Below are 26,284 nucleotides of genomic sequence, written 5' to 3'. Positions count from 1 at the left end.
GTTTTTAATGGGTAGCCTCGGTCTCCTGCAGTTATGAACACAACATTCAGATATTGTTTCCCAGTAGAGGTCTAACATGGCAAATAAAACCTTGCAAATAAAACATGTCACTTACCAATAAACCGTCCATCCTCAACAGCTCCTTCCTGGAGGTTAAGGCCTACTGAACTGCTCTGCACAATTAATTATTAATGTGTCCAACCTGGCCATTTGTCCACTAAATTCAACAAATCCAAATGTGAATCACAGATGACCTGCACATTGACAGAATGGAAACCTTTTCTGTTGACGAAGTTGAATTCGTTCGATGATGGTGCTTTTATTGCGATGTGGGTGCAGTCAATTGCTCCAATGACATTGGGAAATCCAGCTATGGTATGGAAATCCCATTTCACTCTGGCCTGTTGCACAGCAGTGTACGGAAACTGTATGTATTGTGGGGTCAGTGAAATAATACCATGAAGGACTGCAGGCAATATTCGGCTCATGGTTGGTTGTGAAATGCCAGACTGATCCGCAATCTCCCGTTGGAATGTTCCAGTGGCCAAAAATCCCAGGGTGGAGAGGACTTACATTTACATTTAAGTCATTTAGCAGACGCTCTTATCCAGAGCGACTTACAAATTGGTGCATTCACCTTATGATATCCAGTGGAACAACCACTTTACAATAGTGCATCTAAATCTTTTAGGGGGGGGGGGGTTAGAAGGATTACTTTATCCTATCCTAGGTATTCCTTAAAGAGGTGGGGTTTCAGGTGTCTCCGGAAGGTGGTGATTGACTCCGCTGTCCTGGCGTCGTGTGGGAGCTTGTTCCACCATAGGGGTGCCAGAGCAGCGAACAGTTTTGACTGGGCTGAGCGGGAACTGTGCTTCCTCAGAGGTAGGGGGGCCAGCAGGCCAGAGGTGGATGAGCGCAGTGCCCTCGTTTGGGTGTAGGGACTGATCAGAGCCTGAAAGTACGGAGGTGCCGTTCCCCTCACGGCTCCGTAGGCAAGCACCATGGTCTTGTAGCGGATGCGAGCTTCAACTGGAAGCCAGTGGAGAGAGCGGAGGAGCGGGGTGACGTGAGAGAACTTGGGAAGGTTGAACACCAGACGGGCTGCGGCGTTCTGGATGAGTTGTAGGGGTTTAATGGCACAGGCAGGGAGCCCAGCCAACAGCGAGTTGCAGTAATCCAGACGGGAGATGACAAGTGCCTGGATTAGGACCTGCGCCGCTTCCTGTGTGAGGCAGGGTCATACTCTGCGAATGTTGTAGAGCATGAACCTACAGGATCGGGTCACCGCCTTGATGTTAGTGGAGAACGACAGGGTGTTGTCCAGGGTCACGCCAAGGTTCTTAGCACTCTGGGAGGAGGACACAATGGAGTTGTCAACCGTGATGGCAAGATCATGGAACGGGCAGTCCTTCCCCGGGAGAAAAAGCAGCTCCGTCTTGCCGAGGTTCAGCTTGAGGTGATGATCCGTCATCCACACTGATATGTCTGCCAGACATGCAGAGATGCGATTCGCCACCTGGTTATCAGAAGGGGGAAAGGAGAAGATGAATTGTGTGTCGTCTGCATAGCAATGATAGGAGAGACCATGTGAGGCATTGGTGCGATTCGTCTCCCTTTCTAATACTGGAGAGAGTTGGTTGCAGAGATACAATAAAATATGCCTTGGAAAACGAAATCTACTAATAAGCCAAGTGTCGGTCTCAGCAAAAAATCTGCACGCTCATTGAAAACACGCTCCCTGCGTAATGCAGCTTGTGCCAGATCCTCTAGCAATGCAAGATTTGCCATTTTGGAAAAGTCACAATGCCTCAGTGTAGGCGTTTTATATTATTTCACTGGTTTAACAAAATTGCCTCCAACCGTACATTCCACTCTTTTTAATTGACTTTATTATTCAATTAGGCTTAAATTGTTTCATGTTTATGAATTCGATAGCACCCTGAGAAAACTATTAGTAGCTTAAGAGTCTATAAAAGAAATACATGAATAAACTATTAATGTATTATCTTTTTTCGTCATAGTTTATGATTTGGTCCAGTATGTCAACCCTTTCTCCATTTGGTGGGTGGTATTTCATTAGCAGTTAGACTTTTCTACCACAAGGTGCTGGCGTACACATGGTCCGAGGTGTGCTTAAATTTACACAAATTCTCAAGTATAAGTACAAATTGATAAATCCCACACTTTGCTTAGAAATGTCCGCATGCATGGTTTACGTGTTCATACGCAACATTAATAAATGAGGGCCCAGGACAATAAAAACGACCCCAGGGACCTCTGGAAGACTTTCAAGGACCTAGGCAGTAGCAACAAGCCAAAAACAAAGTCAAACAGCATTGGACTGAACATCAATGCTACTGTAACCTTTGAAAGAGCACAGGTGAGTGATCATTTAATGACTTTTTCTCCACTATTGCCAGCAACCTTGTTGACAAACTCCCGGAATGCTCTGGCACCTTTGGAAACCAACATATACAAACCTATTATTCAGCTAAGGGCATCTCCGAAGGACAGTTTGCGGTTTCCCAGGTTTCAACTTCAGATGCTACAAAGATGCTTAAAGATCTAGACAAACAGAAAGCCACAGGACTGGATAACAATGACATCCCATCCTGAGTGATGCTGCTGATCATATTGGACCTTATGTAACACACATCATCAATCTTTCCATTCAACATGGAAAGGTACCACCAGAGTTGAAACATGCAAGAGATGTTCCTATATACAAGAAAGGAAGCAAAGTTGAACAAGGGAACTACAGACCAGTGTCAATCTTGAGTTTGTTGTTGAAGGTTTTAGAAAGAGCACTCCATGAACAGATCATAAAGTACATTGATGACCATAACATTTTATATGACCTTCAGTCCAGTTTTAGACAATCCTATTTTACTGATACTTGTTTAATATAAATGACAGATTTTATCAAGCAAGTAATTGACAAGGGCAACTTCTGTGGTATTGTCGTGCTTGACCTAATAAAAGCATTTGATACTGTGAACCATAATATTTTGTTGTACAAACTGAAAGCATTTGGTTTTGCACCGACTCCTTACTATGGGTGGTCATACTTAATTGATAGGGTCCAAAGGGTGGATGTGGGCTAGTATCGCCCAGGGGAGCATTTTGGAGCCTTTGCTTTCTTTGCTCTACATAAATGATATGGACTCTGCCTGTTCATGCCCTCTGTTCTGGATGATTCTGCCCTCTTGGTTTCACATAAGGAAAATTATATTGTTGAAAAGACCCTATGCAGCAAACTGACTAAAGTCAGTAAGTGGTTATCCAACAGCAAACTGTCTCTGCATTTAGGAAAGACAGAATGTATCCCTTTTGGTTCTAAACACAAAGTGAGAAACTCTTCCAACTTCTTGGCCAAGTGTAATGGTGTAGAGGTGAAGGAAAAATGCTCTGCTACATACTTTGGATGTGAACTGGACCAACACATGACAGGTGAACTCATGGCTCTGAAGGTCATTGGGAAGGTTCACTCCAGGTAAAAGTTTCTAGCAAGGGTAGCCAAGTTCCTGGATACAGAGACTATGAGGACCCTGGCAATATCTCTGACACAGGCCACTATGACTATGCTTGTATCGCATGTTTCAGAGGCATAACAAAAAAACGTAAGTACAAATTTAAATGGCCCTAATCAAACTAATGAGAAATATGCTCATGCTCAGCCCTAGGACGGAACTGAACTGGCTTCCAGTTCATCTCTGGGTGGTGCAAATCAAACTGTTGATGTTTTTTAAAAAGTTATACATGACCTTGCCCCTAATTACCTGTCTGGTTATTTTAATTTCATTAGACTCTCATAGCCATCACACCAGAGCCAGTGTTGCTAAGATCAGACTCCTGCGCTATAGGAGCATGGCTGGAAAAAGCTATTTCCTTAACACTGGTTCAGAGGAATGGAATGGTGTACCAAACCATATAAAATCCATCCCTACACTAGGGAGTTTTAAGATAAAGCTTAAGAAATGGTTTATGGGCAAAATGCTTTAAAACTGCACAGGCTTAAATAAAGTATATTTGTTTCCAGAACGTTACTTGGTAATCTATTTTATTTGTTTTACGGTTTCCTCCCTATTGACGAGATGTATTTTGTTTTCATGTATTTACATGAGGACCACAATGAAGATACTTAATGTCATCCTCGATTATTTTAATGGCATAGTGCCATATCCACATGTGTAGTTGTATTGTTTTAAAATGGTCAAATAAATATCATCAAAACTCTCATCTGTGGCTGATGAGCATTAGCCCATCCAAAGGGAGGCAGAAGCAGCTGAAAGCAGGACAGATCTCCTCCCCCTGCTTTCCCTTGCATCACACTGCAACAATCTATTTCAGAAGGAATGTTGTCATTGTGTATGTCTGGTATATGATCAATGTGTCTACACTACCTCTCCAATAATACTCTTCCACACTAAATCCATATTATCGGGTCAGATGATCCATGTACATAGTCTAGCCCCATTGAAGGGAATTTACATCAGATGAGCCATCAATGTTGAAAATATAAAAGTACTACAATTAATTTGGTAATTTCACCGTTTTACGATTGACTTTAATAAAATACATAAATCAAAAATAAAATAAATACAATTATTCTGATATCTGTCCCTTTCTACTAGTTTATTTTTTTGGTTTTTTACTCGGTCCTTCGAAGTAAACTAACCAGTGAGCTCATCGTCCCCTAGCTCTCTACAGGTGATTGGTGCCACTCGCTGTCCAATCACAAACAGTCTGTTTGCCAACGCAAAGTTATGGCTTGGTCAGCTGTAAGTAACCTTTTGGGTGAACTGATTTTTCGCTACAGCTAGCTAGTTATCCCTTCCGAGTAAGTTACCCGACGTTGACAGCAAACTACTGAAACAACACACATAAAATGTTGCTACAGTCTAAATACCGCATAGTGTTTGTGGATTGCGTGCAAGATAGCTGTACCAACCCAGCAAGAACTATGTATGCGTGGTTTGCAATGGATAATGTTCGCTAGCTAAGTATGCTATTGCTAGCTGGAATATTCGTCATGTCGACTAGTTATCATCCTCCCTGGTAAGTAAATGTTCTTGTTTTGTCTCTTAGATCCTGTAACTATTCTAGCTACATTGAGTAACACGTTTTAATAATTTACGTTTTTGAATGTAGTTAGCCAATACAATTAGACGTAGCCAAGACAATCGACGCCCATGCTGTTTTAAATCACAACCCTCGTTTTAAATACAACTGTTGGTGTAAAATAATCAAATGTCCTTCCCCATAATCTAGCCAGCTTCGTAAACTTCTCATTCTATGTACGTTAATGTTGTAGTTATAACGTTAAATAATTAACGTTAGCTACCTGCTAGCAACCGCTCTCGTTCTTGAGGAAAACTATTTGATGATAATTGCAATAACTAACGTTAACGCTACCCCAACACCATATTCGCTGAGGACAAGCATTGAAAAATATTTCGTAAAAGCAGATTTTATAGTGGGTGGAACTCTACTAGAAGTTGGCTGGCTACTGTGCTGTTTGCAGGTCAACAGCTATCTAACGTACTTTTTGATGACCGCTAATTTAGCTAGTTACAAATTAGCCAACCATTCGTAACCAAGTCAAGCGACCAAAGCGTAAATCTCACTAGCTAACTTTAGCTAGTTAATGTTGTAGCTACCAGTTTTGTGTCCGTCTCTAACTAACAAACGTTTGGTACATTTGATTCCCACTTGTCTGGAATCTGGTTGCGGCCAGCTCATTTCCTCAAATGGTCTTCTCTGTCTGCAGTTTTATTATCGACAGCAAAGTAACATTCGTTTAGTTTACATTTTCTTGGCCATCATTTGAGGGCGGGTTGTCGTCGACTATTTGGTGGCGCTGTTGCCAAATATTTTTTTAACAAGGTAGACAACAGGAGTGGGCAAACAAGCAAGGTGGGCAGAGCCAAGAGCGAGCTAGCAAGGTCCTCCTATTGGCGCGTTCTAGCATGTTTTTGCATATTTCCGTTCGAGAACGCCTACTCTGAAATGCGCATTTGCAGTAACTCGATTCGCCCTTGTGCTCTTAAACAACGCAATTTACTTAGGCAAAGGGTAAAGTCTACAAAACTTAGTCCATTCGGTTCATAACAAAGCTGTATTGAGATCAAATGTTTCGTGGATGAGAACATTTGCAGAATGTCGGCCAAAATCCATCTTGCCCAATCTTCTTCCATTGCCGCCCACTGGGCATCCTTTCATCACCATATTTGGTGTTGAGTGGAAACGCCAACAGGATGCGTCAGATTTATACAAAGTGAACAATCTGGGTCATTGTTCTATATGTGCTGTTGCTCTCATTGACTGGCTAGTGGCTACTCATGCACATGGCTTGGCTACATGAAATCTAGCTAGTAACTGTAGGGTCAATGCTATCCGGTCTCGCAAAGGGCACCTATTGGTAGAGAGGTACAAAAAAAAAGCTGACATCCCTTTGAACATGGTGGAGTTATTAATTACACTTTGGATGGTGTGTCAATACACCCAGTCACTACAAGATACAGGCTTCCTTCCTAACTCAGTTGCCGGAGAGGAGGGAAACCGCTCAGGGATTTCACCATGAGGCCAATGGTGATTAACCTGTTAGGGCTAGGGGGCAGTATTGACACGGCTGGATAAAAAACATACCCGATTTAATCTGGTTACCACTCCTACCCAGTAACTAGAATATGCATATACTTATTACATATGGATAGAAAACACCCTACATTTTCTAAAACTGTTTGAATGGTGTCTGTGAGTATAACAGAACTCAAATGGCAGGTCAAAACCTGAGAGATTCCTTTACAGGAAGTGGCCTGTCTGACCATTTCTTGAACTTCTTTTCCATCTCTATCATTTACTAAGGATCTCTGCTCTAACGTGACACTTCCCACGTCGTCCATAGGCGCTCAGAGCCCGGGAAAAAACAGAATGTCGTCATTCCAGCCCCAGGCTGAAACACATTATCGCCTTTCTCAAGTGGCCGATCAAGGGACACTGGGCTTATGCTCGTGACCCGACCGCCCCCGCCTTTGGGATTTTTTCCTCTGTTTGCCGAAAAGGAGATTCCCTGTCGGAATATTATCGCTTTTCTACGAGAAAAATGGCGTAAAAATTGATTTTAAACAGCGGTTGACATGCTTCGAAGTACAGTAATGGAATATTTATAATTTTATTGTCACGAATTGCGCCATGCGCGCGACACTTCTTTACTATTTCGGATAGTGTCTGGAACGCACGAACAAAACGCCGCTATTCGGATATAACGATGGATTATTTTGGACCAAACCAACATTTGTTATTGAAGTAGCAGTCCTGGGTGTGCATTCTGACGAAGACAACAAAAGGTAATCAAACTTTTATAATAGTAAATATGATTATGGTGAGTGCTAAACTTGCCGGGTGTCTAAATAGCGAGCCCTGTGATGCCTGGGCTATGTACTTAGAATATTGCAAAATGTGCTTTCACCAAAAAGCTATTTTAAAATCGGACATATCGAGTGCATAGAGGAGGTCTGTATCTATAATTCTTAAAATAATTGTTATGCTTTTTGTGAACGTTTATCGTGAGTAATTTAGTAAAATGTTAGCGAATTCCCCGGAAGTTTGCGGGGGGTATGCTAGTTCTGAACGTCACATGCTAATGTAAAAAGCTGTTTTTTGATATAAATATGAACTTGATTGAACAAAACATGCATGTATTGTATAACATAATGTCCTAGGGTTGTCATCTGATGAAGATCATCAAAGGTGAGTGCTGCATTTAGCTGTCTTCTGGGTTTTGGTGACATTATATGCTGGCTTGAAAAATGGGTGTCTGATTATTTCTGGCTTGGTACTCTGCTGACATAATCTAATGTTTTGCTTTCGTTGTAAAGCCTTTTTGAAATCGGACAGTGTGGTTAGATTAACGAGAGTCTTGTCTTTAAATAGCTGTAAAATAGTCATATGTTTGAGAAATTGAAGTAATAGGATTTTTACGGTTTTGAAAATCGCGCCACAGGCTGCCAGTGGCTGTTACGTAGGTGGCCACCTAGCCCATAGAGGTTAAAAAAAAATAATTAGAGTTTAGTGGGGATAGAAAACTGAGGATGAATAATTTTTTTGCAGAATAATGGCCAAATATTGTACAATCCAGGTGTGCAAAGCTCTTGGACTTTCCCAGAGACTCAGTTGTTCGCTGCCAAAGGTGATTCTAACATGTATTGACTCAGGGTTGTGGAAACTTATGTAAATGAATTCTGTATTTCATTTTAAATACATTTTCTAAAATGTCTAAAGATTTTCATATTGTCATTAAGGGTTATTGTGTGTCGCTGGGTGAGGGGGAAAGAAATGTAATCCATTTTGAATTCGGGCAGTAACAAGTATTTACATTTTAGTCATTTAGCAGACACTCTTATCCAGAGCGACTTACAGTAGTGAATGCATACATTTCATACATTTTATTTTTATTTTATTTTTTTGTACTGCTCCCCCCGTGGGAATCGAACCCACAACCCTGGCGTTGCACACACACACACACCATGCTGGCGTTGCAAACACCATGCTCTACCAACTGAGCCACCGGGAACAAACCCATTCACCTTTTCCACATTTTGTTAGGTTATATCCTTATTCTAAAATGTATTAAATATTTTTTCCCCCTCAATCTACATATAATACCCCATTATGACAAAGCAAAAACAAGTTTTTAGAAATGTTAGCTAATTTATATATATTTTTCAATATCACATTTACATAGGTATTCAGACCCTTTACTCGGTACTTTGTTGAAGCACCTTTGGCAGCAATTACAGCCTCGAGTCTTCTTGGGTATGACACTACAAGCTTGGCACACCTGTATTTGGGGGGTTCTCCCATTCTTCTCTGCAGATCCTCTGAAGCTCTGTTATGTTGGATGGGGAGCGTTGCTGCACAGCTATTTTCAGGTGTCTCCAGAGATGTTCGGTCGGGTTCAAGTCTGGGCTTAGGCTGGCCCACTCAAGGACATTCAGAGACTTGTCCCGAAGCCACTCCTGCATTGTCTTGGATGTGTGCTTAGGGTCGTTGTCCTGTCGGAAGGTGAACCTTCAACCCAGTCTAGGTCCTGAGCGCTCTGGAGCAGGTTTTCATCAAGGATCTCTTTTTACTTTGCTCCGTTCATCTTTCCCTCGATCCTGACTAGTCTCGCAGTCCCTGCCACTGAAAAACATCCCCACAGCATGATGCTACCACCACCATGCTTCACTGTAGTGATGGTGCCATGTTTCCTCCAGATATGACACATGACATTCAGGCCAAAGAGTTCAATCTTGGTTTCATCTCACCAGAGAATCTTGTTTTTTATGGTCTGAGAGTCTTTAGGTGCCGTTTGGCAAACTGCAAGTGGGCTGTCATGTGCCTTTTACTGAAGAGGGGCTTCCATCATCTGACCTCTCTACCATAAAAGGACTGATTGGTGGAGGGCTGCAGAGATAGTTGTCTCCCATCTTCAAAGAGGAGCTCTAGAGCTCTGTCAGAGTGACCATCAGTTCTTGGTCACCTCCCTGACCAAGGCCATTCTCCCCCGATTGCTCAATGTGGCCAGGCGGCCAGCTCTGCAGTCGTGGCCAAAAGTTTTGAGAATGACACAGAGAGAAAATGACTTTACCCCAGTCCTCAGCAGTCCAATCCCTGTACCTGTTGCAGAATATCAGTCTGTCCCTGATGGTTGTCCTGGAGAGAAGTGGCTTCTTTGCTGCCCTTCTTGACACCAAGCCATCCTCCAAAAGTATTTGCCTCACTGTGCGTGCAGATGCACTCACACCTGCCTGCTGCCATTCCTGAGCAAGCTCTGTACTGGTGGTGCCCCGATCCTGCAGCTGAATCAACTTTAGTAGATGGTCCTGGCGCTTGCTGGACTTTCTTGGGCGCCCTGAAGCCTTCTTCACAACAATTGAACCGCTCTCCTTGAAGTTCTTGATGATCTGATAAATGGCTGATCCGATAAATGGCTGATTCAGGTGCAATCTTACTGGCAGCAATATCCTTGCCTGTGAAGCCCTTTTTGTGCAAAGCAATGATGACATCACGTGTTTCCTTGCAGGTAACCATGGTTGACAGAGGAAGAACAATGATTCCAAGCACCACCCTCCTTTTGAAGCTTCCAGTCAGTTATTCAAACTCAATCAGCATGACAGAGTGATCTCCAGCCTTGTCCTTGTCAACACTCACACCTGTGTTAACGAGAGAATCGCTGACATGTCAGCTGGTCCTTTTGTGGCAGGGCTGAAATGCAGTGGAATTATTTTTCTGGGATTCAGTTAATTTGCATGGCCAAGAGGGACTTTGCAATTAATTTCAATTCATCTGATCACTCTTCATAACATTCTGGAGTATATGCAAATTGCCGTCATACAAACTGAGGCAGCAGACGTTGTGAAAATTTATATTTGTGTCATTCTCAAAACTTTTGGCCACGACTGTAGAAAGAGTCTTGGTGATTCCAAACTTTTTCATTTTAAGAATGATGGAGGCCACTGTGTTCTTGGGGACCTTCAATGCTACAGAAATTGTTTGGTACCCTTTCCCAGATCTGTGCCCCGACCCAATCCTGTCTCGGAGAATTGCTTCAACCTCATGGCTTGGTTTTTGCTCTGACATGCACTGTCAACTGTGGGACCTTATATAGACAGGTACATGCCTTTCCAAAATCATGTCCAATCAATTGAATTTACCACAGGTGGACTACAACCAAGTTTAGAAACAAGGGTGCACCTGAGCTCAATTTCAAGTCTCATAGCAAAGGGTCTGAATACTTATATAAATAGGGTATTTCTGTTTTTTATTTCTAATAAATTTGCCAAAATTTCTAAACCTGTGGTGTATTGTGTGTAGATTGCTGAGGATTTTTATTTATTTAATCAATTTTAGAATAAGGCTGTAACGTTACAAATGTAACAAAATGTGTAAATATATTATGTTCTTTATTTATATTGATCTTCTTTATTGGTCTTCATCATCATCCAACCTCAGTACCACTGCCTTCAGAACAGCCCAGGTTATAGATAGACCGCTGCGCCACTCGGGAGCCATGAACTAAGGCACTGCATCTCAGTGCTAGACTCGTCACTACAGACCCTGGTTCGATCCCGGGCTTTATCACAACTGGCCGTGATCGGAGTCCCATAGGGTGGCGCACAATTGGCCCAGCATCGTCCAGGTTAGGGGAGGATTTGGCTGGGGTAGGCCGTCATTGTAAAATAAGAATTTGTTCTTAACTGACTTGCGTAGTTAAAATAAATGTAAACTATAAAGTTCCCTGTGTTTTTAAAGATCCTGAACACTGAAAATCATGTTTTTCATAAAATTGGATCATATTTGAATGAAACCAGTTAAAAGTACTTTTCAAACATTTGCCCAAATGCAATTCACGGAAAACACAGTTCTAAACTGTGCAGCTAATGCGAGCAGTTCCATATATGACAGAGATTAAAATCTCCATTAGAAATTTAAAGGGGGAATCTAATAGAAAATGACTAGGATTGTGCCTTTTGGCTTCTGGACAACAAAAGAAAGTTGACATAAAAACCAATAGAACAGGAGAAAATTGCTGGTTAATGGCATGAGGAAGTCTTTATAAAATAATTGCCTCCAAGTTTCTATGGTTGGATTTTCACAAGGCTACTTTGAAGCAAGGTAGACACCTCATTATTTGAAGTAAAGTAAAACGTTCAGGTTTCAAACAATTATACTGCCACAAGCTCACATTGCAAAGTGGTGGGTGATGCGCTGATAGTCAACAGTTGGCAGGCTATAGCCTATGCATCTGAATGGGAGGTGTGCTTTACAAGTTGAGATTGAGAAATAAAAATAGCTCCTCCATTCTAAAACTGATGCAACTCTGTTTAGGGTTGGAGTGTTTTCACTAGCGGTGGTTGCTGACGCGTATAGGGTTGAATCATCCGCATACATAGACACACAGGCTTTGTTTTAATGCCCGTGGTAGGTCATTAATAAAAATAGAAAAGAGTAGCGGGCCAAGAGAGCTGCCCTGCGGTACCACACTTTATGTTGAACATTAGAGAAGCTTCCATTAAAGAATGACATATAGATTCAGAACTGAGGTTGAATAGCCATAACAAGTTTTTTTTTTTTTTTTTTTTCCAACAACACGTGATGGTAAATAATAGCAAAGGCTGTACTGAAATCTAACAGTACGGCTCCCACAATGTTCTTATCAATTTCTTTCAACCAATCAGTAATTTGTGTTGAGTGCCGTTCTCTATAAGCATGCTGAAAGTCTATTGTTCATTTGTTTGGAGAAATAGCATTTTATCTGGTCAAACACCATTTCTTTCCTAAAGTTTGCTAGGCGTCGGCAGCAAGCTGATTGGTCAGCTGTTAGAACCAGTAAAGGGTGCTTTACCATTTACCATTCTTGTGTGGGTTGTCTTGCAGTTGATGTAGCTTGTGTCATTGGGGGGGTTTATTTCACTTTTCATCTCCTTTTGTCTTTCCACTATCATCAAACTAATGAAATACATTTTTTTTTTTTATTCAACATATACTGTCTGTCTGCACAGCTTCCCAGGCAACCATCACAGGAGGAATGCTGTAATACAAAAACAGCTTTCCAAAGGCAAAGAAGGATATGGTGTGAAGTCTGAAGACAGACCCAACATACTGTAAGTCATTTATTCATATCAAATCTGCATTAATTCAGCATTTCAGGCACACAAAAATTCCAAATACAAACATTGAAAAGTTTCACAAGTGCCTGAACAAATATTGCATATTTCAATTTCAGCACTTGAAAACATTTAAATTCACTACATATTTAACAAACATTTGCCTTTTCAAAAACATTACAGGCTATGCAGACAGGCTTCTGGATCTCTTGGAATAATGTCCCCCTTGATACAGTGCCATATGTGGGGAAGCTGTGCGGGGGGGGCCTGTGTGACTGACGCCTGCTTGATTGAAGTGGGGTACATGGGTCCCCCTCCTCTCCCCATCAATCTTTGTAGTTGGTTGCATTTCCTAAAGCCTTAGTAATTCACTTTACTTGATATGATATCACATCATTTTGTTACTTTTTATATTATTTTTCAAGCATTCGGACTGGAGATATGAGTTACAAATTGAACTAATCAATGGGTCCTGCGCACTGTAGGGACACAAGGGTGGCCGGGTGCCTATACTCGGCTTATGGCTGTAATTATATTTTTATGTCAAAAGTCTCAACATTATTTCTCACTTTTTTTCATGTTGATCGATATTTTGGATATGCTAGCCTATTGTAAATTATCAAATGTCTGATCAATACATACAATTCTGAATATAGTCATTTATAATGCTAATGCAGAGGCACCAATAAATTGTCCCGTACACTTATTGTATGCTGTTTTCTTGTACATTCCCTTACGTCTAAGCTTTACAAATTGTTGTGAATAAGTGTATCAGTGAACTATATTCTGTAATTTATTTACAAAACAATAGAAATGCAATTGTGTATTGCTGCTGTTCGTCAGATATCCAACAGTCTTATGATCAACTCAGAGCATCTTGCAGAGAAAATGGGTTGATGCATACTATTTAGGCTTGGAATGACGTGGCCCATTGTTTACCTTTTTACCTGGCAATGCCCACAAGGGTGTTTTCAAACAGCTATCAGTCAAGGCGAGGTCATGAATATAAGCTCCCCACCCAAGATACAATGTGTTATTCTGAGGATTTTAATAGCGTACAAATATTATGGGTGTTTGTCAAAGGCTATTTTTACTTGGGAAATAGGATGACTGCGGGACCTTACAAACGTTAAAACGAGGGGGTCGAAATTGTACTTCACACTGAGCCAGCCGTGTGCAAAGGTAACCACTGAAAACCCTATGGAGAGAAGTGTTTGAGAGCTAGGTTGGAGCATGTGCTTGCATGTCCAGTAGCTCTCTAGGAGGTTTGGGCCTACATCCTACATACTATCTTCTGATCACCAAATTAACTCTAACCTTAGCGGTATAGGTTTCTAAAGCTTGTGTTTAAGGTTGAGCATAATGTTGCTAGCAATAATCAGGATATTTTAGATGAACCTTTACTTGCCGATACTTTCTTTGTTCTCAATTCAGATGGCACCAATGTCTTAAAAACGTATGTGTCGGTTGCAGATGGAACTCCAATAACGAGGAGATATTGTGTGCGGAAATCTTTGTGTTTGGGTCACACTGACACGCTGTCATACCACCTCTAAATATGGCCGGGGGGCCGTCTTTCGGATGGGATGTTAAACGGGTGTCCTGACTCTCTGTAGTCACTAAAGATCCCATGGCACTTATCGTAAGAGTAGAGGCGTTAACCTCGGTGTCCTGGCTAAATTTCCAATCTGGCCCTCATACCATCACGGTCACCTAATCATCCCTAGTTTACTATTGGCTCATTCATCCCCCTTCCTCTCCCCTGTAACTGTTCCCCATGTCGTTGCTGTAAATGATGTTGTCAGTCAATTTACCTGGTAAAATAAGGGTTAAATAAAACATTTATTGGGAAGATCGGTTGAAGTAGGAAATAATCGACACTGCGCAGTACTCTTAGGTTATGCCACAAGAGGGCGACATTGACGAACAAATAGGTCCTATAAAATTAGTTGGCTACATCTTTGGTACACTGATTAGTGATTTTTCTTTTCATATTTAGTTAGCAAAAGATTTTCACAACAGTCTGCTGCACTTGTATACAACTATTCAAGTAGCCCATCTAGAGTTCGTGCATCGTGACATTATACAAACTGTCAGTTGCTTTAGTTTATTTTACAATTCAAATGAAGTTATTGTATTCCAGTTTTTTGGGGAGGGCTGCATTTTGTGCAAACTATTAATAATCGCGCCAGGGCAGTCTGTCGCCCTGTGCTGTAGAATAAAAAAACACATTTACAGCAAGTGATTTAGTTCGCCGGTAGTGCGCACTGGTTTGCAGCTGCCTCTTAGTATGTGAATATTCATTCCAGGCAGTTTTTACGGAGGGAACGTGTGAGTACTCCCCCCCCTTCCCCCCCCCCAGTACCCCCCTCCCCCGAGCTGCGCGAGCGCGCACGCGTGCAAAACCGTGTGGGAATGGCTGTTGTGTGACCGGGGGTTGGGCCGCTAGGAGCTGCTAGAGTTTGTAATGTCCGCCATGTTGGCCATGGCGTATTGAACCAGGGAGAGCGGAGCCTCGGAAAAAAGAGACCGACAGAGAGCGATCAAAACCCGGGCCTTCCCGGCTCCGTTCGCATCTCCATATACCTACCCTACTACCAATCGAACGCTTGACTTCTGGCGAACATCACAGATCCATCCATGAGAACTCAAAGCAGTACTGTTGTGAACCTTAGGTTATCGGTTAGATTAATGCTGAATCTTACATTATAAAAAACATGAGTAAATTGTCGTTTCGGGCACGGGCGCTGGACGCTACCAAGCCTCTACCCGTCTTTCGCTGCGAGGACTTGCCAGACCTGCACGAATATGCCTCTATCAATCGGGCAGTACCGCAAATGCCAACTGGGATGGAGAAAGAGGAAGAATCGGTATGTTTTATCGCTGGCAGATTCATATTTGATATGTTTTCTACATTTTCACAATATGGGGGGCGTCGCTATCTTGCCTGCGCAACTATGCACAAAATGGCGGCCATATCGGTTTACCGTGAACACGGTAGATAGCGACGAAATCTGCGTGTTACACCTACATTGTTCCGTTAATCTAATCCTAACCGTGTATTGTTTCGAATTTGGGTTCGTTAGCCGTGTTGTGTCCACTTATTTCAAATGGAATTGTATTGGAAAGCACAAAGGGGTCACGTGATTCGTTTCGCATCCGCCATTTTGTTGACTTTCACTTTGCCAAAGACTGCTGGGGATGGGCTTTGAAGTGGTGCCCTTACCATGAACAAATACCAGGGGGAGACATTGAGTCGACATGTTTTGAATGGGCAACACATTTGGACAGATCGGTAAAACCGACCATGCACGCCTCTGTGGGAGTGTCACTAGTAGTATTGTTGTCACGATACCAGAATTGATGCCATATCAGGTTTAGTATCACGATACTCTACCGGGTTATAACTGAAGTCATAGAATAACCACAGACTTTTTTTTTTTTTTTTTTTTTACACATTGAACAGTCTTATAGTATTCATTTTCTTTCCAAAAGTAAAACTTCATATTACCCTTACAAAAAAAGATTGCTGTTTTGAAACTGCAGTAAAAGTGTACTAACTGGTGTTTTGGATGCAGTAATTGCAGAATAACTACAGTGTAATGCAGATGCACAGCAAAATTACTGCAGTAATTTTTTTTAAATCAGAAGCAGTATTTTCTGCAGTTTTACTGCACTTTTTTTTGTAAGGGAATATCTTAAATGTTCCTTGTGCAAAACCCCATCTGAGACGCGACGCATACAAAATAATTGTACAATTTACATCTAAACTGTTTTAATATGTAATTTGATACATATCGGTTAATTTGCTCATCTATGACCATATTGGGTCAACTGCTATTCATTAGATCTAAATATATTGCTGTCATAGCTACCTTATGAGTGCATTTCACATTAATTTTGGGTTGTAATCATATCAGGCTCACGTGAATGTCAGGCTGAATATATGTTCATGTCATGAACTTTAAATTTAGTTGAGGGTAGAATATTATGCAAATTAGAGGTTGACATAGTAACAGATCTTCCTTGGACACATAGGATTCCGGCGGGGGGTGGTTGTAAATATGTAATGTGTGGCGCATTTCATATAAAAAAAAACGATGCTTAATATAGTTTACTTAAAGATGCAATATGTAACTTTTAGGGCATTCTGATCAAATTCAGATAGAAATGAGTTATAGATCTTTCATTCTCATTGAAAGCAAGTCTAAGAAGCATTAGCTCTGCTCTCTTTCCCGTTACTGTTTTTTTCTTCTTTTGTAAAGCAGCTTCAAACCGCTGAATATGTTGTTTTTGGTTATGGTAAAGGGTACAGTGATTCTCTACACTAAACTTTCTTGTTTTGTCACACAAACTGAAGTGTAAGTGAACTATTTTAGCAACCAGGAAAATGGCGATTTCTGCATTTTTTTTAAATAAAAATAAATAATAATTTCCTTCAGTCAGCACACTCTCGCACCTCACTTCAGTTGTAGTCATTCACTACTTTACCTCAGATGCACACGGAGACGCACACAATTACACATATCCAATATCCATGAGTTCATCCAACTCTTGAGTAAGTACAAGGGCCGTGGAGGTATGTTTTCGTTAGAAGCCATGCTGTCAGCATTTTCTCGATTGCTTCTCAAGTGGCTTGTGCTGTCAGCTGCATGCGGAAGCACAAGTAGCGAGCTTACTACTGCCCCCTTGAGAAGATTCAGACATATTACTAGCGACTCGATCCTCTCAATCCGTGTGACGAGACACTACTCGTCAGTCATTTTGATTGTGAACAGAAAAATAAGCATGTCTGTCTTTTCTAATTCAGAAGCGTGCACATAAGCGTTTCTTAGCCATGTGTCTCAGTGACAGGAATAAGGAGAGATGGGGTCTGTTGGAAGTTTGACCATAGCTTAAATGAAGAATTAGACTGACTACAGCTGACAGAAAACAAGCATTTTAGAAGCCAGTGCCAGTATTCATAAACCTCAGAGTAGGAGTGCTGCTGGTTATTATAGGTAGCTATGGAATGAAGTAGCAATCTATGGGTATAGTGAAGCCCAGACTCCTGAATGTAATATAGCTAGATCTGAGTGTTCAGGCCAGGGGTTGGAATCAAAATGATCTTCCAGCGTTTCGTTGTTTTTTTGTTCCGTTCCACGTTTCCGACCGGCAAAATACTTTTCTAAACCGGTGCGAAACCCCACAAAGTACCGTTTTAACGTTCCTTTTTTAACTTGTGTAATCCAGTTTACATTTAGCTCATTAAATGACTTCACTAATCAGTGCTGCTAGAGCAGGCAAGCTAGTTCTAGTTGTCTGTCCATCCGTGATGGACAGACAAGTGCCACCTATGGTGCACGACGCAACAAATTTTGCGGGTGGCGAGCGAGCAAGAGTGGATTGAGGAGGCTTGAAGCGCCGTGCATCTTGTTATGACATGCATTCTGACTTACGTCAACTGAATCATACCTAGGACGGAGCTTTGAATATCCTTTGAGCTCGCTAGCTAACAAGCCTGTGTGCAGACCGGCACCAGAATTAAAAATACGTCTTAACTTTTTGTAGTTAATAAATCTAACGTGAAATGTGAACTATACCTATAGTATCCTTAACTAGCATTGGAAATGTTAATCCATTCTTCTCTCTAATTAAAAAATCTCCATCTTCTGAATCACGCTTGTAACGTAAGTACAGTAGCCTATGCTTCGGAGGGGGAGGCGCAAGTAGCCTGAACACACACTGGCAAAGATTTTCAGCTTGCAGGCAGACACTGGAATACGTTTGATTGACAGTGAAGGCTTTGCATAGGCGCTTTGTTTATCTTTTGGGGGGGGGGGGCTAGAAAAAATGCCTGGAGCGTAAAATAACGTTATTAACCGGTTTCCCGTGCTTTTAAAATAACAGTTCTGTTCCGCGAACAGTGTGGATAACCTTTTGTTCCCTGTTACATTTCTTTCTGTACCTTCAATAAAATGGTTCTGTTTTGTGAACCGGTTCCAACCCCTGGTTCAGGCTGATGCTGTGTGCACATTTTTAGACTATCAGGGGGTTTGATGCAAAACAACTTTGACCCAGTTTTGTGTTATAATCCAAAACAAACCAAGTGGCCAATTTTGAGCATTGTGTTACTGTCTGAGAGACAGTAGGTTATTATTGCCTCTTCATGACCTCACCAGGGCATCAGAGGGGGGCCTCTTGTGCTGAGATGCCTCAGTGAACACAGGAAGGGACTGGGGGTGCAGTTAATTTAACTATCAGAAGAATCCCACCAGCCCCTCTGTCCTGTGCTTTCTCTGTTATGTAACTGCCTGGAGTGACAGAGGCTGTTTTACTTCAGAGGCCCAAGTGATATGCAGCGTGGATGCTTAGCTGTCTGACCCACATTTACACCAGTGGGAACGGGATGGGGAAACCCTGGATCTGTATCCTAAATGGCACCCTATTCCCTTTATGGTGCACTATTTGTGAACAGGGCACACAGTGTTAGTGCTCAATTAGTTCAGTATGTAGAGAATATGGTGCTATTTGGGACACACTCTGGGAGCTGATTGACTGGGGCAGACTGGATGGATTGGTAGCTAGCTTCCCCTGACCAGGAACTGGTTTGGTGGTTTTAAATCTTGAACGCAAAGCTCTCTGGCTGGCGGGCTATTGTGAAACCATACCAAAATCAACAGCATGCATATTTTATACAGCTCAATGTTTTATGCAGTGTTTGTGGAATTTTGAAATGGAGGAAAGTGAGGGAAACTAAGAAATCGAAAATACTGTTTGGCTGGATCTATAATGGCCGTAATAACTTCTCCCTTTACTGTCCTGTACCAAATTGATTGTCTTTGTCTTGTGGTGGATTTCTCTTTGTACAGTTGGGCTACTTGGTTAGTGAATGGACTGGGTCAGTAACCAAACGATCGCTGGTTCGAATCCCGAGCCGGCATGGTGGAAAAATCTGCAGTTCCACCCTTGCGCAAAGCAGTTAAGCCCCGCACTTCTCTGATTCAGACGGGCTGGGTTAAATGCAAAAGACACATTTCGGTTGAATGCATTGTTGCGCAACTGACTAGGTATCCCCTTTGAGCGTTTGGCTGTTATGTCCCATGTAGTGAACAATTTCCAGCCCCTGCTTGCCTCGCACAGTTTGAGTTTTGTAATCCGTCAAGAGGAACATGTCAGAGACAGAGCTAGTGTTTCATGATCCTACACATTATTACACCTAGCTAAATAACGTCACAATACACACAGCCTTATACATCCCTGCTTAAATGTTGAAGCTGCATGATTGGAGTTCAGTGCCAGTGCACCTGCTACTTTACTAGAATTTACTATTAGGCTACTATAATATGTACAGAGATCTACTCGAATACTGAACGAGTCCTTGATCAGGCCTGTGTGGACAGTTTTAGTTGAATGTAAGAAATTAATTCAGGGCTGTCACCGACTTAAAAAAAATAATAATTTGTCGACCCAAGAGTCGTCTGTTCTTTCCACCAATCGTCTGGTCAACATTTGTACATGTGTATTTCTTCATAGGGACATACCCTATATGTTTTAATAAAATAAACAATATGTAGGCTACAGCCAGCTTGTCTGATGCTTTAAGCACACTGTGATTCAATAATTAAAACACAAATGACTCAGGAGGGAGCCAGAGAGCCTAACCAGAATTTAAAAAAAAAAATGTTTCCGAACCACCGCTGCTGCTGGCCTTCGCAGATTCTGCCACTGTTCAAAGTTGCCAGTAATAGTCTACACCAGGGGTCAGCAACCTTTTCCATTTGCAGTGCCAGTTTATCTTACCATTTCAACCGATCTGCATGCCAGTTCTGATTTTCACATGCACATTTTCATGGAACAGTTTCATTTATTTTAGAATAGTCTTCATGTCTCAATCACTGTCAGGTGGTTAATCAAAATTGAATCTAAATGAAAATATACAAATCTAAAATGAACTTCCATTGCCAACGATGTAAAAATAGCCTACATAAATCCAACATATAAAAACATTGCAGCCTGCAGGTAGAACATATACTGTGTAGCTATGCATGGCCTGTCTGCAAGGAACTTGAAACATTGTATCAACTGTGTCCACCCCAAAAGTTAACAATCTTGCAACATTGTATAAAATGTTATGAACCCTCACTTTCCCATGCCAGTGAACTCCATACAGACAGCTGTATTTGCGCAAGGATAAGTAATCAGGTAGGCCTATTTTAACCTCTCTAGGCTAGGCGGGACGAATTCGTCCCACCTACGTAACAGCCACTGCCAGCCTGTGGCGCGATTTTCAAAACCTTAAAAATCCTATTACTTCAATTTCTCAAACATATGACTATTTTACAGCCATTTAAAGACAAGACTCTCGTTAATCTAACCACACTGTCCGATTTCAAAAAGGCTTTACAACGAAAGCAAAACATTAGATTATGTCAGCAGAGTACCAAGCCAGAAATTATCAGACACCCATTTTTCAAGCCAGCATATAATGTCACCAAAACCCAGAAGACAGCTAAATGCAGCACTCACCTTTGATGATCTTCATCAGATGACAACCCTAGGACATTATGTTATACAATACATGCATGTTTTGTTCAATCAAGTTCATATTTATATCAAAAACCAGCTTTTTACATTAGCATGTGACGTTCAGAACTAGCATACCCCCCCGCAAACTTCCGGGGAATTCGCTAACATTTTACTAAATTACTCACGATAAACGTTCACAAAAAGCATAATTATTTTAAGAATTATAGATACAGACCTCCTCTATGCACTCGATATGTCCGATTTTAAAATAGCTTTTTGGTGAAAGCACATTTTGCAATATTCTAAGTACATAGCCCAGGCATCACGGGCTCGCTATTTAGACACCCGGCAAGTTTAGCACTCACCATAATCATATTTACTATTATAAAAGTTTGATTACCTTTTGTTGCCTTCGTCAGAATGCAAACCCAGGACTGCTACTTCAATAACAAATGTTGGTTTGGTCCAAAATAATCCATCGTTATATCCGAATAGCGGCGTTTTGTTCGTGCGTTCCAGACACTATCCGAAATAGTAAAGAAGTGTCGCGCGCATGGCGCAATTCGTGACAAAATTCTAAGTATTCCATTACCGTACTTCGAAGCATGTCAACCGCTGTTTAAAATCAATTTTTACGACATTTTTCTCGTAGAAAAGCGATAATATTCCGACAGGGAATCTCCTTTTCGGCAAACAGAGGAAAAAATCCCAAAGGCGGGGGCGGTCGGGGTCACGCGCATAAGCCCAGTGTCCCTTGATCGGCCACTTGAGAAAGGCGATAATGTGTTTCAGCCTGGGGCTGGAATGACGACATTCTGTTTTTTCCCGGGCTCTGAGCGCCTATGGACGACGTGGGAAGTGTCACGTTAGAGCAGAGATCCTTAGTAAATGATAGAGATGGAAAAGAAGTTCAAGAAATGGTCAGACAGGCCACTTCCTGTAAAGGAATCTCTCAGGTTTTGACCTGCCATTTGAGTTCTGTTATACTCACAGACACCATTCAAACAGTTTTAGAAAATTTAGGGTGTTTTCTATCCATATGTAATAAGTATATGCATATTCTAGTTACTGGGTAGGAGTGGTAACCAGATTAAATCGGGTATGTTTTTTATCCAGCCGTGTCAATACTGCCCCCTATCCTAAACAGGTTAAGACGTATCCACCGTATCAGAGAATAATTTCCCCCCTTACACGCATAGTGGTTATCGAAACGGGGAGAGCTGGAAAGATTTTTCAAATAGCCTATATTGAAGAACTATTGTCAGTCTCAATGGATGTAAATTGTGATTGGGAGTCCCATAGGGCAGCGCACAATTGGCCCAGTGTCGTCCGGGGTAGACTGTCATTGTAAATAAGAATTTGTTGTTAATGGACTTGCCTTGTTAAATAAAGGTTAAAAAAAAAATTGCCAGGTAGCCTAGGCCTACTTTTATGCATAATCAGGTGCGTGTCCTTACTCAACATTGACCGGAGCACTCCAAACAAAATAATTAATAAATTGACCACTTGTGCCATCATGCCAACTCCTTCTCAATCTTGGTCATGCAAAACAGAGTTGGCATTGACAAGAGTAGAAACCTCTGGAACCAGGCTAGCACTACACGACCCTACTGCCATTAAACTACCTGAGAGACAGCTATGCCACACTCCTAAAACAGAAATAAAACAATGTCACGTAGCCTATTTTCACAGCTGATTCATTCCAATGATTTAATGATCCCTTGATGCACAGGAGGTGACTCCAATAAATGGAATGAAATAAATCAAATTTTCACAAGTGTTGCCTAGGTTGTGTGCTCTGCAAACATGTCCACTTAGACAATGAACTTTAAAAGACTGTAATAATATATTGAATGCATTAACAGACATTACAGTAACCAAACAAGCATTGTAGATTGGGAATTAACCGTAAATTATAGGTCCTGTGTGGCTGTTGGTAGAGCATGGTGTTTGCAACGCCAGGGTTGTGGGTTCAATTCCCACGGGGGACCAGTACGGGAAAAATGTATGAAATGTATGCATTCACTACTGTAAGTCGCTCTGGATAAGAGCGTCTGCTAAATGACTAAAATGTAAATGTAAAAAAATTATACTGGTGTGCCATCCCCACGGCCTCTGCAATGGATTAGTCCACTGAGACGGGTGTCAGTCAAGATGTGTGGCATTATATTTTTTTCGCAACTGCTCCACTAAAAAATTCTCGGTCAACCAACAGCCTATCGACCAAACAATCAACTAAATGAGGAAAGTTGTAATTGAATTGAATGTAAGCCTACCTCTACCTTTGATTATACCACTCTGACTGAGAAGACTGGCTTGGAGTCATCCTGTGTGTCACAAATGGCACCCTTAGTCCCTATATAATCCACTAATTTGGACCAGGACCCATGTAATCAGCTTAAGTCTGAACACCTACTGGAGGCCACACTTTGATTGTCAAGGCAACTTTTATTGGAGTCACCTCCTGTGCATCAAGGGATCATTAAATCATTGGAATGAATCAGCTGTGAAAATAGCCTACGTGACATTCTGTTTTAGGAGTGTGGCATAGCTGTCTCTCAGGTAGTTTAATGGCAGTAGGGTCGTGTAGTGCTAGCCTGGTTCCAGAGGTTTCTACTCTTGTCAATGCCAACTCTGTTTTGCATGACCAAGATTGAGAAGGAGTTGGCATGATGGCACAAACAGACTGGCGCTGAGGCAAGCATGCTGCTTCTTGTAGCAAGGTTTCTGTATCATAGCTATCATGGACTTTCCTATCAGGGTCCTTCTCTCTTTGTCACCATCCACGCTACAGGTTATACCTGCCTTAGCTAATACTGCTACGACAGGGGTCTTCAAGCTCTTCTTGCCCAGGGATCCTTTCCCAGGCAAATTGGCAGCCCAGGAGCCCCACATAATTAGAAGAGGAAGTGTAAACTCTCAGCTCTTTCCCTGGTTAAACAAAGGTTGGCAATACTCCAGTAAGTGTAATTAGCGCAGATGAGTAATTTGTTACATTTTAGGTAGTGGCGTAATGAAGTTGGCATCATTGGGAATACAATCCTTCGCTTTTTTCTACTGTAGGTACAGTTGAAGTCACAAGTTTACATACACCTTAGCCAAATACATTTAAACTGAGTTTTTCACAATTCCTGACATTTAATCCCAGTAAAAATTCCCTGTCTTAAGTCAGTTAGGATCACCACTTTATTTTAAGAATGTGAAATGTCAGAATAATAGTAGAGATAATGATTTATTTCAGCATTTGTTTTTTTACATCACATTCCCAGTGGGTCAGAAGTTTACATACACTCAATTAGTATTTGTTAGTATTGCCTTTCAATTGTTTAACTTGGGTCAAATGTTTCGGGTAGCCTTCCACAAGCTTCCCACAATAAGTTGGGTGAATTTTGGCCCATTCCTCCTGACAGAGCTGGTGTTCCTGAGTCTTGTTTGTAGGCCTCCTTGCTCGCACACACTTTTTCAGTTCTGCCAACAAATTGTCTATGGAATTGAGGTCAGGGCTTTGTGATGGCCACTCCAATACCTTGACTTTGTTGTCCTTAAGCCATTTTGCCACAACTTTGGAAGTATGCTTGGGATCATTGTCCATTTGGAAGACCCATTTGCAACCAAGCTTTAACCTCTCTAGGGGACTATTCAACAGCCAGTGAAAAATCAGAGCGCCAAATTTAAAACCACAAAATGTCATAATTCAAAGTTCTCAAACAGGACTATTTTACACCATTTTATAGATACACTTCTCCTGAATTGAACCACGTTGTCCGATTTCCAAAAGGCTTTACAGCGAAAGCAAAACATTAGGTTATGTTAGGAGAGTACATAGACACAAAAAACCACAGCCATTTCCAAGCAACTAGCATGCATCACAAATACCCAAAACACAGCTAAATGCAGCACTAAGCATTGGTGATCTTCATCAGATGACACTCCTAGGACATTGTTATACAATACATGCATGTTTTGTTCATATTTATATCAAAAACCAGCTTTTTACATTTGCATGTAATGTTCAGAACTAGCATACCCACCGAAAACATCTGGTGAATTTACTAAATTACTAATGATAAACGTTGACAAAATACACAACAATTATTTAAAGAATTATAGATAAAGAACTCCTTTATGCAATCGCGGTGTCAGATTTTAAAGTAGCTTTTCGGCGAAAGCACATTTTGCAATATTCTGAGAACATCGCTCGGCCGTTACAGCTAGCTAATTTGACATCCAAGTTTGGGACAACCTAAACTCAGAATTACAATTAGAAAGAATGGATAGTCTTTGCTGTTCTTCGTCAGAATGCACTCCCAGGACTTCTACTTCAACAACAACATGTTTTTGTTCCAAATAATCCATAGTTATATCCAAATACCGCCGTTTTGTTCGTGCGTTCAGGTCACTATCCGAAGGGTAACGCGCGAGTGCATTTCGTGACAAAAAAAATTGTCAATATTCCATTACCGTACTTAGAAGCATGTCAAACGCTGTTTTAAAATCAATTTTTATGCTACTTTTCTTCTAAAATAGCGATAATATTCCAACCGGGCAACGTTGTATTCATTCAGAGAGAGAAAGAAAAACATGGAGAAGTCTCGTGAACGCGCATCTCAGTCTCGCTGTCCCCAGGCTGACCACTCGCAAACTCTGCTGCTGTACTTTGCCCAGAGACAGCAGACACCCCCATTCCACTTTCTGGTGGCTTTAGAGAGCCAATGGAAGCCTTAGAAAGTGTCACGTTACAGCACAGATTCTGTATTTTCGATAGAGATGCAACAGAAGGACAACAAATTGTCAGACAGGGCACTTCCTGTATGGAATCTTCTGTTTTTGGCCTGCCATATGAGTTCTGTTATACTCACAGACACCATTCAAACAGTTTTAGAAACTTTAGGGTGTTTTCTATCCAAATCAAACAATTATATGCATATTCTAGTTTCTGGGCAGGAGTAATAACCAGATTAAATCGGGTACGTTTTTTATCCGGCAGTGAAAATACTGCCCCCTATACCACAACAGGTTAACTTTCTGACTGATCTCTTGATGTTGCTTCAATATATCCACATAATTTTCCTTTCTCATGATGCCATCTAGTTTGTGAAGTGCACCAGTCCCTCCTGCAGCAA

The 26,284-nt window shown here is 41.5% G+C and overlaps 1 protein-coding gene across 2 annotated transcripts in view; it reads left to right on the top strand.

The window, feature by feature from the left end:
• The first annotated feature begins 4,763 nt into the window (after positions 1 to 4,763).
• Positions 4,764 to 26,284, top strand: part of LOC106578561 (enhancer of polycomb homolog 1) — a 65,977-nt gene continuing 44,456 nt past the window's right edge. The window contains exons 1-2 of one of the 2 annotated variants that reach the window (XM_014157547.3): positions 4,764 to 5,058; positions 12,549 to 12,650. Coding sequence is in view for 1 of the 2 variants with exons in the window: in XM_014157545.3 (XP_014013020.2) it covers positions 15,371 to 15,523 (153 nt within the window). In the remaining variant the exon portion in view is untranslated. Of the gene's footprint in view, positions 5,059 to 12,548; positions 12,651 to 15,072; positions 15,524 to 26,284 lie in introns of those variants that run through there. The other variant, XM_014157545.3, reaches the window with a different exon arrangement.

Source organism: Salmo salar, chromosome 19, assembly GCF_965601325.2.
Source record: "Salmo salar chromosome 19, fSalSal1, whole genome shotgun sequence".
NCBI classification, from domain to species: domain Eukaryota; kingdom Metazoa; phylum Chordata; class Actinopteri; order Salmoniformes; family Salmonidae; genus Salmo; species Salmo salar.
Note: the sequence above shows the minus strand (reverse complement) of the source record. Positions and strands in the feature narration are given on the sequence as shown.